At 37.0% G+C, this 14,125-nt stretch overlaps 1 protein-coding gene across 3 annotated transcripts in view; it reads right to left on the bottom strand.

Moving 5' to 3' along the window:
* troap (trophinin associated protein) overlaps positions 1–14,125 on the bottom strand; it is a 103,447-nt gene that overhangs the window by 63,781 nt on the left and 25,541 nt on the right. For all 3 annotated transcript variants that reach the window (XM_051924067.1, XM_051924065.1, XM_051924066.1), the window contains exons 3-4: positions 12,644–12,947; positions 6,169–6,731 (exon numbers count right to left, since the gene is read on the bottom strand). In XM_051924067.1, the coding sequence (XP_051780027.1) occupies positions 6,169–6,731; positions 12,644–12,947 (867 nt within the window). The remainder of the gene's footprint in view (positions 1–6,168; positions 6,732–12,643; positions 12,948–14,125) is intronic.

The following is a 14,125-nucleotide window of genomic DNA, read 5'->3' as shown; positions in this document are numbered from 1 at the left end:
TGCGAAGCACCGTGCAGCATGTCGCTTCACGAAGCAGCTGCACAGAAGGGAGCAACGTGAAGATAATCTTTCAGCATTTTTAGACGAGCGTCCGTATCGTCTAGGTGTGCGAACAGCCCCCCTGCTCAGTCCCCCTACGTCAGGATCAGAGAATGTCAGCGCAAGAGAGAGAGAAAGAAAAGTAAGTTGGGTAGCTTCTCAGCCATCTGCCAATAGCGTCCCTTGTATGAAATCAACTGGGCAAACCAACTGAGGAAGCATGTACCAGAAATTAAAAAAGACCCATTGTCCGCAGAAATCCGCGAACCAGCAAAAAATCCGCGATATATATTTTAATATGCTTACATATAAAATCCGCGATAGAGTGAAGCCGCGAAAGGCGAAGCACGATATAGCGAGGGATTACTGTATACATATAAGCAGTTAATGCATTTCTATAGTCTTTATGCTTATCAATAAATTATACTGCTTCTTAAAACAAAATATGCTTCATTTACATTAACATACATACTTATGTGTAACAGCCAGAAACCCCACCTATAGTGAAAGGTAAGGAGCCTTACAAAATTTTCTAATTTTTAGGCAAAACTAATAATTGATTAATCCATTATTCTTCTTCTTTCACACATATAACACCCACTATTTAACAAAGACCACATTCAAAGAAAACATTTCTAGTAAGTATTCCTGGTACCACAGGATCTTGGGCCAAAGGTCAGTGAACTTTCCAGTCTTTTTATCTGATCTGGGTCAGCATGTTTCAGAAATAAAGATGAGCAGTTAGGGTATGCTAGAAATTAACAAACAGTTGGTTCTGCTCAGTACGAGTTCAGCACTCACATCTTGTAGAGCGTCTTCTAGGGCAGTGGCTCCCAAGTTCAGTCCTGGAGTACAACTATGGGTGCAGATTTTCACTACAACTAACTAACTTATTATTTCCCAGTCTCTGTGTTTATAGAATTCCAGTTTTGTCATTTTTTGTATTTTTATTGGTAGCATTTCTGCATGTTACACTGATATATTTTAATGTTTTTATCTTTAAGGTTTTCATCATTCTCATTACAATTGCCATTCCAATTTTCTAGGTGTCCTTTATTATCATACTGGACAACATGTACAGCATACAAACAATACAAAAATGGCAATTTAAAAAAAAAAATTTGTTTTTAGTGCAAAAATTAAAAACAAAGCACCACACACATTGGCATTAGATGGACTGTGCAAAACCTGACTTGAGACTTTGCAGTGTGCTACAAACAGTTCATTGCTGCAACAGGGGCTGACAGTCAAGGAGCATATTAAGGGGCTGGAGAAAAAATAACCAAAAAACAAAACAAAAAAAAAATACCTTTTCCTGCCTCACCCTTTACTGTTGGATCAAAATGTAAAACACATAAACCCACTTTTTTGTCCCTCTTAAATTATTTGTCACTGTGTCAAGCATTATTGGCTCCAGCAGACCCCGTGACCCTGTGTTCGGATTCAGCGGGTTGGAAAATGGATGGATGGATGGATTTATTAATGACAAAAGAAAATTACATTTTGATGAATTCTATTCATGCTCAACAGTTTTAAAATTAATTTAGTTAGGGATCTAAGGTTCAAGAGCAACTTGCGATAAAGAGTAGAACACTGTTCTAGGGTACTGAAGAATTTTAAAAAATACAGATAAAAGGAGAACGCTTCATGCTGACTGAGGTTATCAGCGGAGTCCCTCGAGTGTCTGTTCTTGGTCCTGTGAAACTCGCATTTGATACTAAAATTGGAGGAATGGCAGACACTGAGGAGGCAGCAAAAATAATTCAAAAGAATCGGACAAGCTTCACAACTACTGTATGTGAACACTTGGAAAATGCAGTCTAATATAGTAAAGTGCAAAGTGCTACACATGGGCAAATGGAATGTCAATTATAAATACAAGAAGTGAAAAAAAAATGTCTTTCTGGAAGCACCTTCTGAAAAGGAATTAGGGGGTTAATGTTGACACCATATTTTCATCATCTAAACAATGTACATCAGCAATAGAAAAGGCAAATAATGTTAGTTTATATCATAAGAACTGTTGAATATAAACCAAGAAGCATTATGCTCAGAAATAAATTATGCACTAGTAAGACCACTTGTGGAGAATTGTGTGCCATTCTGGTGATCATGCTGCAAGAAAATCATTGTAGCTCTTGAAGCCATGCAGAGGAGAGCAAAAATTAAAAACAAAGCAGGTGCATTCCAAGACTTAAGGACATGGCATACTCTGACAGACTGTGAATTAAACCTGTTTAGTCTCAAGCAGAGGAGACAGCGCGAGACCTGATCCACGTTTTCAAAATTATCAAAGGCATCAATAAAGAAGATCCACCAAAACTCTTTCAGCTTAACAGTGAATCGCGTATTCAAGAACATCAGTGGAAATTAAAGGTAAATTAATTTAGGACTAAAGCCAGGAAGCACTTCTTTATTCAAAGAGTTGAGGGAACTATTGACAACTATTAAGAAGTATTCCAATGTAAAAATTGGGACAGCTTAGCTATTAGCTAAACAAACATGCTTGGTGGACTAAATGGTCTCCTCTCGTTTGTCAAATTTCTAGTTAGTACAAATGAACATCAAAATTCTTAGCAGACATAAGTATAAAAAAAATAAATAAATTGTCAGTACACCTGCCGTGTAAAAATGTGTTATAGTAATATAGGGCTGCCTGTTTTAATGATACAGACTAACCATATAAAAACTGCAAAAAAACTGATCATGGAAGTAATGTGCAAGAACAGATCTGTAGAAAACAATAGTACACAGCATGCTGTTGCCAAAATTCAAAGTAAAACAAACAAGTGTTTTCTTATACATTCAAAGGTCAGTTTTTGCATTTAAATAAAACTTTATAAAAATAGCTTCCAACTATGTTGAATAATGACTACGGTCATCTTTCAAGACTTGAGTCTACGTTTCAGAGCATCTACACAAAGTTGAGAAACGAATGGAAAAGAAAAAGATGAAACAAAGAGCAAGGCTGAAGGGAACAGAGATGGAATTGGTGGCAGATTACACAAGACAAAGTTTAACCTGATTGTGGTTGTATAAGTTACAGAAAATCAGTAAATGTATCTATGTACTGTTGAACTAATTTCTCCAATCTATACGTAGTTTTGCATGCTTTAAGGACCATATTTGTTAAAAGGTTCGAATCTTTTTTTTCCCCCCTAGAACTGCTTGTTCTAGCAAAGGGTTGCATATCTTGGCAGCATCAGGGATAAGATCCAATACATTTTTTGCTCTGTGAATAGAATGATATAGACTACATGTTGACATCACTCTTTTGTTGTTGCAATTTACTGAAGGGTGACTGTTACATTGGTATGAAAGTATTTGTATTTGCACCCACTTTTTACAGTTTTTTTTCATCCCCTTTAGAAATTTTTTTGTTCCATGTATCTGTACAGAAACAACAGGAATGAGAGCCTCAATAAGGGCACATTTGATTGATGAACTTTAACTCTTTTAGGGCTAATTTTTTTTTTGTTTCTTTTCTCCCAGGGCTGAATATTTTTCCAAAAACTAACATTTTTTAAAAAAGAACACAAAACAATTGTTTAACATATCAAATCAACAATATTTACTTTTGACAAATGTTACTGTCTTGCATGTTGTATGAGCCTGAATTCTCTATGTGTTGTTTTGATGCCTATTTTTCAATTGTCTGTTGCTGCATTTTCTCACATATATTGTTAGTGTGTACTGTAGAGAGACAAGTCACCCATTTGCCATCGTGCCATGCCACTGCCACCAAGTTTTCTGCCTGCATGAAAACCGTATTGTCACCTCTTTTCATCTTCTGAAACTTTATGAACTTTATGTATGGCATTATAGCCTGGCTCACCCCATGGGATTTGCTTCTGTTTATTACAGAAGTGAATAAAACTTTGCAGCAGCACGTACCTAAGCCACCCGGGGACAAAACACGTTTGGACCAATGCTCCCTGAAGTTATCTCACCAGTTCTGTCCCATCTCTATTTGTAATGCCACAGCGCGCTTCATCTCGTCTTTCGTTGTGGGTTTCCACTTTGAATAACGAGAATGCGATGCAAAGGCAGCCCGCGATTCAAAAAAAATCTCTGCCTACCTGTTTGTCTCGTCTGACAGTAGCTGAAAAGCAGCATCAGGAGAGAGCAGCCTGAAGTACAGTAGCTGGTGATCTGTCGTGTCCAAAAGCAAGCCATGCCGTCTTGTAAACTCCGGTAGCCATATCGGCTCTCAATGGATCAATGTATGTGTATTTATCCCATGCGAACCTTGCCGTACATGCATCGGCTGCGCGAAGGCACTCAACTGGCAGCAGATCCGCTCGCGCGGCATCGGCTGGTGTCTGATCAGCTGATGCCTGCTTCTAACTCTCTTGCTCGATCTCCTGATCACTGCCAATAAAGTCCGATTCTGAAAAATCAAGAGTCCGACTCCGCGGTAATGCGCAAAACAACGTCTGCCAAGTGTTTTCTTTTCTGCACTTGCTTCGCTGCCTTTTCACATGTCGGTGCCATCTTGCCATTGTTTACATTTCGCAACTCATGCACACGCAATGTTTATTTGCCGAGTCAACGAGTCTAGCATTCCTCCAAGCACAGAGGGAATGCCTGTGACGTGACAGTGAGATTTGTCGCCATTAACAGCTGTGTCGCCCTTTATCCCTGGATGTCGACTTTTGTCGACATTCGCCTTCAACCCCTCCTGTCGACAAAAGTCGACATCCGCCCTAACCACCAGCAGTTGTGAAGATAGCAAAGTTAACAAAAGTACAACATGAAAACTAGCAAGATGACAGTAGAAAATGGTACAGGCTAATCAGTTAATTTATGCTCAATCTAAGGGATATTCACATTAGACAGAACTTGAACCATTAATACAAGCAACTTTTGAGATAGAATGACAGAGCAAATCATGTGTGATAAAAACATAAGGAGATTTAAGAAGAAGGTGTGTTATATAATCAGAAAGCAAAAGAAAACAGGAAAAAACTTGAAGCCATCATAGCTAGTCACTAATGAGGTATTTTGAGAGACTAGCAGATATAGTCAAGTCAGAAAGCACCTAGAGGAAAATAAAGTAGAAAAAGGGTAAAGTCCTACATGCATGGGAAAGTTATTTCAAAGCAAATTAGATCACAAAGCCGGCCATAACAATACTAAAACGTTACTAACTGAATACTGAGACACTTAAAATGGCAACAGGGTTAAAAAAAAAAAAAAAAAAAAGAATTACTTTCTTTAAATTACATTAAACTCTACTTGTTAAAAATACAAAAATAAATAAGATAGAAAACATACTCATAGTACAACACTTAAGTGCATTTGTTGACAAAAGGCAGACAGGCTTATTATTCTGATGTAACTAGGAATTATGAGTATATGATAGTGAACCATTAGGATCTACTGATCATAAAAGGAAATGTTTCTATATGTTGCCAAAGGTATACACAAATGTATAACGGTTAAATTTAATAATTTAATGTCGAATTTCAAGCTGCCGTGACATAGTCTTACAGAAACGAACTAGGATGAATTTGTAAACAGTCGACATTGTGGAGGAGCAATGTGAAATTTAAAGGTATATTACGTACAACCCAAGACAAGTTCACTCCAGAATTTAAAGGATGTGGGAAATTTAAATGTATTAATCAGTGTATGAGCTGTGAAAAAGAATTTACAGAAGTAAAAGTAAAAGTGGATGTATAATGTCTATAAGATAAAAAACTCCAGTGCTGCTGGTAAGTCTTATGAGTAGTAACTGACAGCCACAGTTATGCAGTTTTAATTTTTTTTTCCTTTTATAAAATGAAAGAAGATCAATGAATACGCAAAGGACAACCTGAAGAGATACTTTTTGCTTCCTGTTCTTTTGTTTTTCCTTTTGGGGGTAGTTCAGTAAAAAATTGCATCTCCAATTTCAAATTGGAAAAAAAAAAAAAAATACAAATACACTTCTCAGGTGAAATTTTGAAAATTGCATCCAATACTTCTCAACATGAAGACAATCAATGAGAAAAGGAACAAAAAATATTTGCTGTACAAATAATACATTCATTATGAGCATTTGTATGCACTGAAAGTTTCCTATTCAACAGTGAAAAGTTTCAATTTAAGCAGATGTGTGTCTTTAAATGAAAGAAGGGTACTTACTTTTGGTTAGTGGGGAGTGTAGTAGGAAGACAGTTTTGTTTTGATACAATCACTGACTCTGCTGTGTCAACTCTGCAAACATCATCTTCCTTAAGATGGCCCTTTTCAGTTTTCTCTCCTGCTAGGTATCTGTCAGTTCTACAAAGCACGCCATCAAATCGTTTTTGAGGAAGGTACTGTAGGCTGCGGGGTACAACGTCATTGCATGAAGTTCCATATGTTTGGCCACTTGAACCATTTGGGGAGACCAGAGCCTCTATCCTTCCTGATTGGGAAGCGGCAAGTGGGTTTTTATTGATGTTTCTTTCTGAAGTTATATTCTCCGATTCTTTACAATGAGGTACAACACGACCGGGTGTTGTAGCCACATTTCCAACAGTCTTTACCACTTTTCCTGGCGTCTTTGCTTTGTCTGGTGTAGTGGTATGGTTTGAGGATGCTGGCACTCCGATATTTTTTTGCTTAATGAAAGTAGCAGAGTTTCCCTGTATGTGCCTTTCTCCTTTTTGACTGAAGTTAAATGGTATTGGTTGAGTACAGGGCTTCTTTTTCAAAGCTTTACCCTTTTAAATAGAGAAAGAAAAGAATTAGGTAAGTGAATCAATGATCAAAAATTAGTACCTTCAGAACCATGCACTGATTACCTTTACAGTCACCTTTATACTTTTACTTATCAAAACCGTAAAGACATTGTTTTAGAACACAGTAAATGTATCTAACATCACATAAGGAGTTATATGCAATGAGTTTGGAGAAAAAAAAAAACATTACCGTAAACATAGTGCAAGATAATAAGTCTGACTGCAATTTTAAGTCAATTCAGACTGGTATATTTTGTCATTGGATTGGCATTTTGTTTAGTAAATGAGCAGAAAATATGTTTTAACACTTCACATGCAGTATTTATAAAACCAGAAATTATTTCACCTTTAAGAGAATAAAAATTGATGATACCTAGATATTTTATCCCACAGTATGATCTGTGGGTTTTAACACCAAGGATGCAATAGATTTGAGATTTACAGACATTCTTATAGGCAGAAATCATATTCAGATAATCAAAATACATAACAGTAAGATTAAATACAGTACCACTTAAGAGTGAACACTCCTGATAAATGCATACTTTCATAATCTTAAAAGGTATTTATCTAAAGCTGTATGCTTAAACACAAAAAAATAAATGATGGACTTAATGTCTAATCTATGATATTCCTTCTAAAAGAAACATTTTTCAATCGTTTGTAATGCTCCACAAACAAGTAGTTTTAATTTGGAACTTTTAGCAAAATTTAAACTTAGGATTGTAGTTCATCATTCTCCATCATATTAATTAGTTTGTGTACCTCTAAGTTAATTTGTGAAATTTATATTCTCATTAATACATTTGATTAATTGTGTTGTGACAAGATAGAATCTGACTCAGAGAAGTAAACCTGTACAGTCCAAAGCAAAGGAGACCGCATGGGGTCCAAGCTAGGCGTTCAAAACCCTTAAAAGCATTAATAAATTAGATCCAGCAGAATTCTTTCTATTTAACAGTAAATCACCTACTTAAGGATACCATTGAAAATTAAGGGGAAGAGAAATCAGCACTTAAGGCAGGAAGCACTTTACTCAAAGAGTTATGGCAATCTGAAACTACCAAGACTTGCAGTTGAAGCAGAAGCCTTGACACTCTTTAAGAAGTGTCTAGATGAGACATTGGGACAGCTTAGCTATTAGCTAAACAAACAAGCTAGATGGACTGAATGGTCTCCTCTCATCTGTCAAATGTTCTAGAATGGGGGGCATAAATAGCCCTATTTAGTGGAAGGCCATTACTTCTGATAGTGATAAGTAACAACATGACAAAAACAGTTTAAGAAAAAGAAACATTCTAATGTTACATTAAGAAATGGCTAGAAAAAAAACTTCAGAAAATTTGAAAACGTCTTCAACGGCGGTTACAAAAACCATCGAACACGATTATCAAACTGGCTCAACAGGATTAAGACTGATCTCTGCTACAAAAGGATGTTTATTGGAGTCAACTGTCACAGAAATAGCCAGTTAAGCAATACCCCTTTGATTACAGTCAAAATAAATGGTAGACTGATTTCAAGCAGCAGACTCAGCATCAGCTGTTCACAGGAGCATGGCTGTGGAGTCGGACAATTTTGGGTACCTGGAGTTGGGGTCGGAGTCGGCAAAAATGTACGGACTCAGACTCCTAATAAATTTAAATTGTAATGAAAAAGAAATACAGCAAGTTCAAAATGTCCCATTTCACAAACAATAGTCATAATTAAGTACTTCTCTGATGTAAGAATAAAGCCCAGTGCATAGTTGTGTTACTACTAGTGTGAAGTTCAGCTGAGCTATTATACAACCTGACATTCACATATTGTAATCTGGATTATGGTACATTACAACAAGTGTTTTCATTTTATTTCAGATATATTTCAGTGTTTAACAAGTTCATTTGTGTGTAAACAAGTGCAATGATGTAGGTGGAGGTGTGTGCTATGGCCTGATGTGTGTTCAGGGGTTCTGTCTGCACTCTCCACATATGATCCCACCCAGGGTTGAACGTTAGCATAACTTTGCACACCACCTGCTCTAGAAGATTTTGAAATTAAAAAGGAACAGATTCTATGTATTGTGACAGATAATGCTTCCAATATGTTAAGCATAATTGAGAAAATGAATAAAGTAGATAAAGAAAGTGACAAACAGATATTAGAGGAGGACAGTTCTGCAAGTATTGGAGAAAGTAAAACCGAAAAGAATAGTGAAATTTTGGATAACACTGCTGAAGCAGCATCTAAGCTTACTACTATTCAACATATGCATTGTGCTGTTCATACTCTGCAATTTGCAATAAGAGATGGATTGAAAGATTGTCATGCAGCTACTCTAATTGGCAAATTGAGGAAAGTAACTGTTACAGCCAGGGCCCCTAAAACAGATGCCATTTTGAAAAGACATGCAGGAAAAGGAGCCATTTTAGATTAAACAACATGCTGGGGAAGCACTTATTTGATGGTAAAGCGTTTGCTTGAACTAAAAGACTTTCTTGAAGAACTGGACAATGAAAATGTTTTATTAACTGAAAGCCAGTGAGCACAAGTAAAAGAACTGGAAAGTCTACTTTCTTACCCCTTTACTGTCACCAAAAGGTTGCAATATGAAGATTTAACACCCAGTAAATTTTTCTTGGAATGGAAGAGCTTGATATATTGCCTGAACAAAAGTAGAGGGTTAATAGCTGATGGCATTGTATCTTCAATGAAGAAAAGAGAGAGTCTCTTACTGGATAATCAAATCTTGTTAGCTGCTATTTACATTGATCCAATGAGCCAAATTTTGTTGAGCAGTGACCAGATTGCTAATGGAAAAAAGACACTATGATGTAGCAGTTCACATGAAGGGATTACTACTACCTGAAACACCACCACTGGATGAAGCTATAAGCACTGGTAACTCAGGATCATCCTCTTCAAATGAAGAATTAGATGTGGATTCCTACTTGGACAAAATGGAAGTGTCAAAACCAAAGCGACATCGCCTATGCGTGAAAGATAAACGATAGGGCAGCAACAATTAGTTGACAAATCAAAGTGGATTTTATATTGTCGACGTGTCATAAACAGAACCTTCAATAGAGGCTCCAGTCACAAACCACATTGGGTTTTGTAACTGCAATGCACTACATGAACGTGTTGGGCAGTATCGTTTGTTATTGTTTGCCAAGACTGCACACAGTCCTACCAACGAAGAAGAACGTCTGAGGAGAAGAAGAATGTAGAGGAAAATAAACGTGGTTGCAATGGCGAGTTGGATAGAGGAGGGGGAAGAAGATGGAAAAAAATTGAGACAGAAACTTTCTAAAGTGTGGGAGCACTTCACTGAAAAAAAAAAGTTGAATGCAGATTATGCAAAGCGGAGCTTTCTTTTCACAGCAGCAGCATCACCGCGATGCATGAGCATCTGAAACGCAAGAATCCTGGAGCTGTGATGCTGCAGTTTCTTGAGAGGCAAGTTTTAGCGAGTAAAGTTAGTGTCACGTGTTAACGCTGATGTTTGTACTATAATGTGTATATCAAGGTTTCGACAATGATAGTTAACCCTTAAACCGAAACATACTTGGGGGGGTTAATGCACCCCTGGATGCCAAATACTTTTTAGCTGAACTTTTTAAGTAAATGTCACAATTCACAAAGAAAATGTGAAATTTTAATGGAACACGTGTTTTTTTTCATGCAAAGAGCATCACAATTACTGTAACACTGATCATTTTACACACTGCAAATGAACTGTAAAACCTATAAAAAAAATCTACTGCAATAATCTATTATATGTTCAAGGTGCAACTGAAGCCATTGATGAAATTCAGTAAATCACAGAGCCAGCTGCGCCTGAACTGGCTGCACGCAAATACACAGAGGTAAACGCCGATGATTGCAGGCTCATCTAGTGCAGCGGCTGAATCCCAGAGACAGTGGTGATGCAGTTCTGCCAGGGCTGGCAGTGGTCGTGAGCTGGCTGCTCAACGAATATACTGCACTGACTGATCAGCTCTGACGTGCTGGCAAATTCCTCTGTGAAGCAAATATAGCTGGTTGCGGGGTTCAATTAATGTACATCGGCGAATATACTCGCCCCCTTCGTGCTGGCAAATTGCACTGAGAAACGACTATAGCCGGTTGCAGCATTCAACAAATATACATCACCGAATATACTCGGCTCCGGCGTGCTGGCAAATTGCACTGAGAAACAACTTTAGCTGGTTGTAGAGTTCAATGAATGTACGTTGCCAAATGTATGTCGCCACATATACTTGGCTCCGGCGTGCTGGCAAATTGCATTGGGAACCGACTATAGCCGGTTCTGGCGGTTTAAGGGTTAAGTGAATAAAATTTCAGTTATGTTTGCTAACATGTTTAGAGCTATAGTAAACGAGTGAATAGGAGCAGCACATATTTTAGTCCGTTATTTTGGCATAATATAGTACATGATGTGATAAACTACAACACTTTACCTTCAGAATGTGATGATTAAAACATCTTTCTCTGTCTGCAAAATCATTCTTGTGTACTCCTGCTACCTCTACTCCCTCTGAGGGTTTCTTCTCAGCAGCTGGGAACATTATCTCAAAGAAGAGGGCCAGCCTCATACCAGAGTATGTCAAAATGCTCACGTTCCTACACTGCAATCAGGAATATATGAACTTAATCTTTTATAAACTGTACATTATTGTTTAATTTTATTTGAATTGAAGCTTTATTTAAACTTTTGGACTTTAAGACACACCAGTGGCCATTTTTGGTTAAGTTAAATGCACTTTTTTTGTTTTAAGACTATGTACACTTCAGTTTGTATTGTTTAATGTATTTCTTTTTTATTGTGATGGTCACACTAATATAAAACATCTGATTGTTTTCAAATTCATATGTTTCACTGGTTGTTATTTTAATCGTGTTAATGCAAAGACATCAGGGTGACATTCACAGGTAGACAGACGTGTGCAGATGAGGTAAGACATGCACTGGAGCCCAGAACAGGATGTGCAACTACAGGTCGCAGGCATTAAAATCGTCAGGCATGAAATATTCGTGACTAATCAAAAAAAGAAATTTAACGATTAGTCGACTACCAAAATAATCATTAGTTGCAAAATTAAAAGAAGTTGAAAAGTATGATCGCTCATCGAAACTAACTGTAGAAGAAGCCATTCTTGTTGAGCCAGAGATTATTAGTGATGTGGCTAGAACTGTAACAGCAATGACACCCACCCAAGTCAGTGTTGAAAGACTATTTTCAGCTCTAAAAATAATCAAGTCCGATTTAAGAGCTTCTATGAAAGAGGATCTGGCAAAAACTAATGGTTTCTTAGAACACTGCATTGACTTAATTTTGGATTACATTTAACAGCAATTCTACTCTACAACCGTATTCCAAGTTTAATATATAAACTGTTTTAGGTTTTACAGCTTGTGTTTGTTTTGTGTTCATGTAGTTAAGCTTTGTTTTTGTTTTAAAACTACCAAAGAATGTGGTTTACCACTCAATACCTCCCAAGGGTGCCCCCGCTGCTAGGTGAGATTTCTGCGGGAAACACTGTAATAAAGCTATCTTTCAAAATCACCACTTTCCAGCTCAAGAAATGAATAATTTTTTTTAGATACATCTGAAGTCTAAAATTACCCTCAAAATTCCCTTCTAATTGGGGGACATAAAGCATTTCTAGAAAAAAATTATTGATTTTCAAAAGAAAGTTTAGAGTGACAAAAAATAAAATATTGTTTACCCTTCTATGCTAAACGTTGTTGACCGTCTAAATAACTGCCAAAATTCTGATCAGATACAGTGGATGTAAAATTAAAAATATACAAGACACATCAAGTGAAACACTAGCAAGTCTACTTCTCCATCTTCATAAAAAAGTTTACATGGTATGCCCTTGGTTTATAACTTATTTAAAAATACTTACCTTCCTGAAGTTGGCCTCCCAAGTACGATGCGCCTTTTCAAAGTCAACTACACATTTACGCTGACACGTTTTGACTGGCACAGGAATTTTACTGTGGCTAGCCAGTTTGATCGCTGTGTTTTTGGGGATATTCTCTTTAATACACTTTGATTTACTAGTTTGACCTAATAGCGTGCTATTGCACTTGGACAATTGTGAATGATTATTCCTCTGCAGCTCTGTTCCATTATTTGCCTGGGTGAGAATTCCCATTCCAACTTCTCTGCCAAATACTCTTGAAGAAGCAAGTTTCAAATCTCCCTGCCTACAGGAGGGGGGAAAAAAAGAGACATTTGTAAAAAGAGAGTTTGTAACAATGAGACTTTTCTAAAGTGCACACTTAAACAAATTACAAAATAAAAAAATGAAATACAAACCGAGGCCTCATGTATAATGCTGTGCATAGAATTCACACTAAAACATATGGACAAAAGAGGAAATGAACGTCCACACAAAAAAATTCAGATTCACAAAACCTGTGTGAGCCAACTTCCACACACTTTAGTGCCATAAATCCCGGTCAGTGTGAAAAGTAACACACAATTCCTCCCAGAATTACACTCCTTTGAATATGCAAATCAATATAAAAAGGTTGTTATGTTCAGTGTATTGTGAAAAGACAATGGCAAAAGCACAGAAAAAAACAAAACAACAACTTCAGCGAACGCAAAGTGGAGAAGTGGAAGCAAGGAAAAATGTACTATTTGTTGGCTTAAGTAGTGTTATAAGCAACAAAAGGAAAGTGATGGAATGATACAGCGTGGTGGAGTCACGGCCCACCATCAGAATGTCATACAGAAGCAGAATAGTGCATTAGGATAGAGAGGAAAAAAAAACAAACAAAAAAAATACAGTAAATACAATGAAATTTCCACTTTAACCTCATAGTTTACTTTGTCATTAAAGTAGAATGTCGTAAACTTCATCTTAAAATTGAAGTTTAATTTACTAGGAGTTCCCATTGTAACTAAAGTAGCATGTGTTCCCTGACCCAGTCATTAATCACTATGTGCTTCTTAAACGGGCCCTCTCTTTTGTAGACAGGAGCGTGCAGGCACTGATCGACACACAGAATACATTACATTCATGAAATTACAGGTCTCTAAACAACATTTTAGAATAGTACGATGTATACATGATATTATTCATGATGAAATGCATGAAAGCATGTATTAAACATGTGGGGGCACGGTGGTGCATTTGTAGAGATGAGCTGGCGTCCCATCCAGGGATTGTTCCTGCCTTCTGCAAGAAGCTTGCTGGGACACGCATGACCCTGAATGAAATAATTCAATGCAGCAGTACTGTCTCTGTCAAATGTACCAACCCCTAATTCCTGTTCTTCCATTTTCTTTCTCCACATAACCAATTGCTTTGTATGAGCTCTGTAATAAATGTAAAGCAACCTGTAAACTTAGAAAGCCAATTCTTCAAAATGTTTAT

The sequence above is a fragment of the Erpetoichthys calabaricus genome, chromosome 3, assembly GCF_900747795.2.
Source record: "Erpetoichthys calabaricus chromosome 3, fErpCal1.3, whole genome shotgun sequence".
Taxonomy (NCBI): domain Eukaryota; kingdom Metazoa; phylum Chordata; class Cladistia; order Polypteriformes; family Polypteridae; genus Erpetoichthys; species Erpetoichthys calabaricus.
Note: the sequence above shows the minus strand (reverse complement) of the source record. Positions and strands in the feature narration are given on the sequence as shown.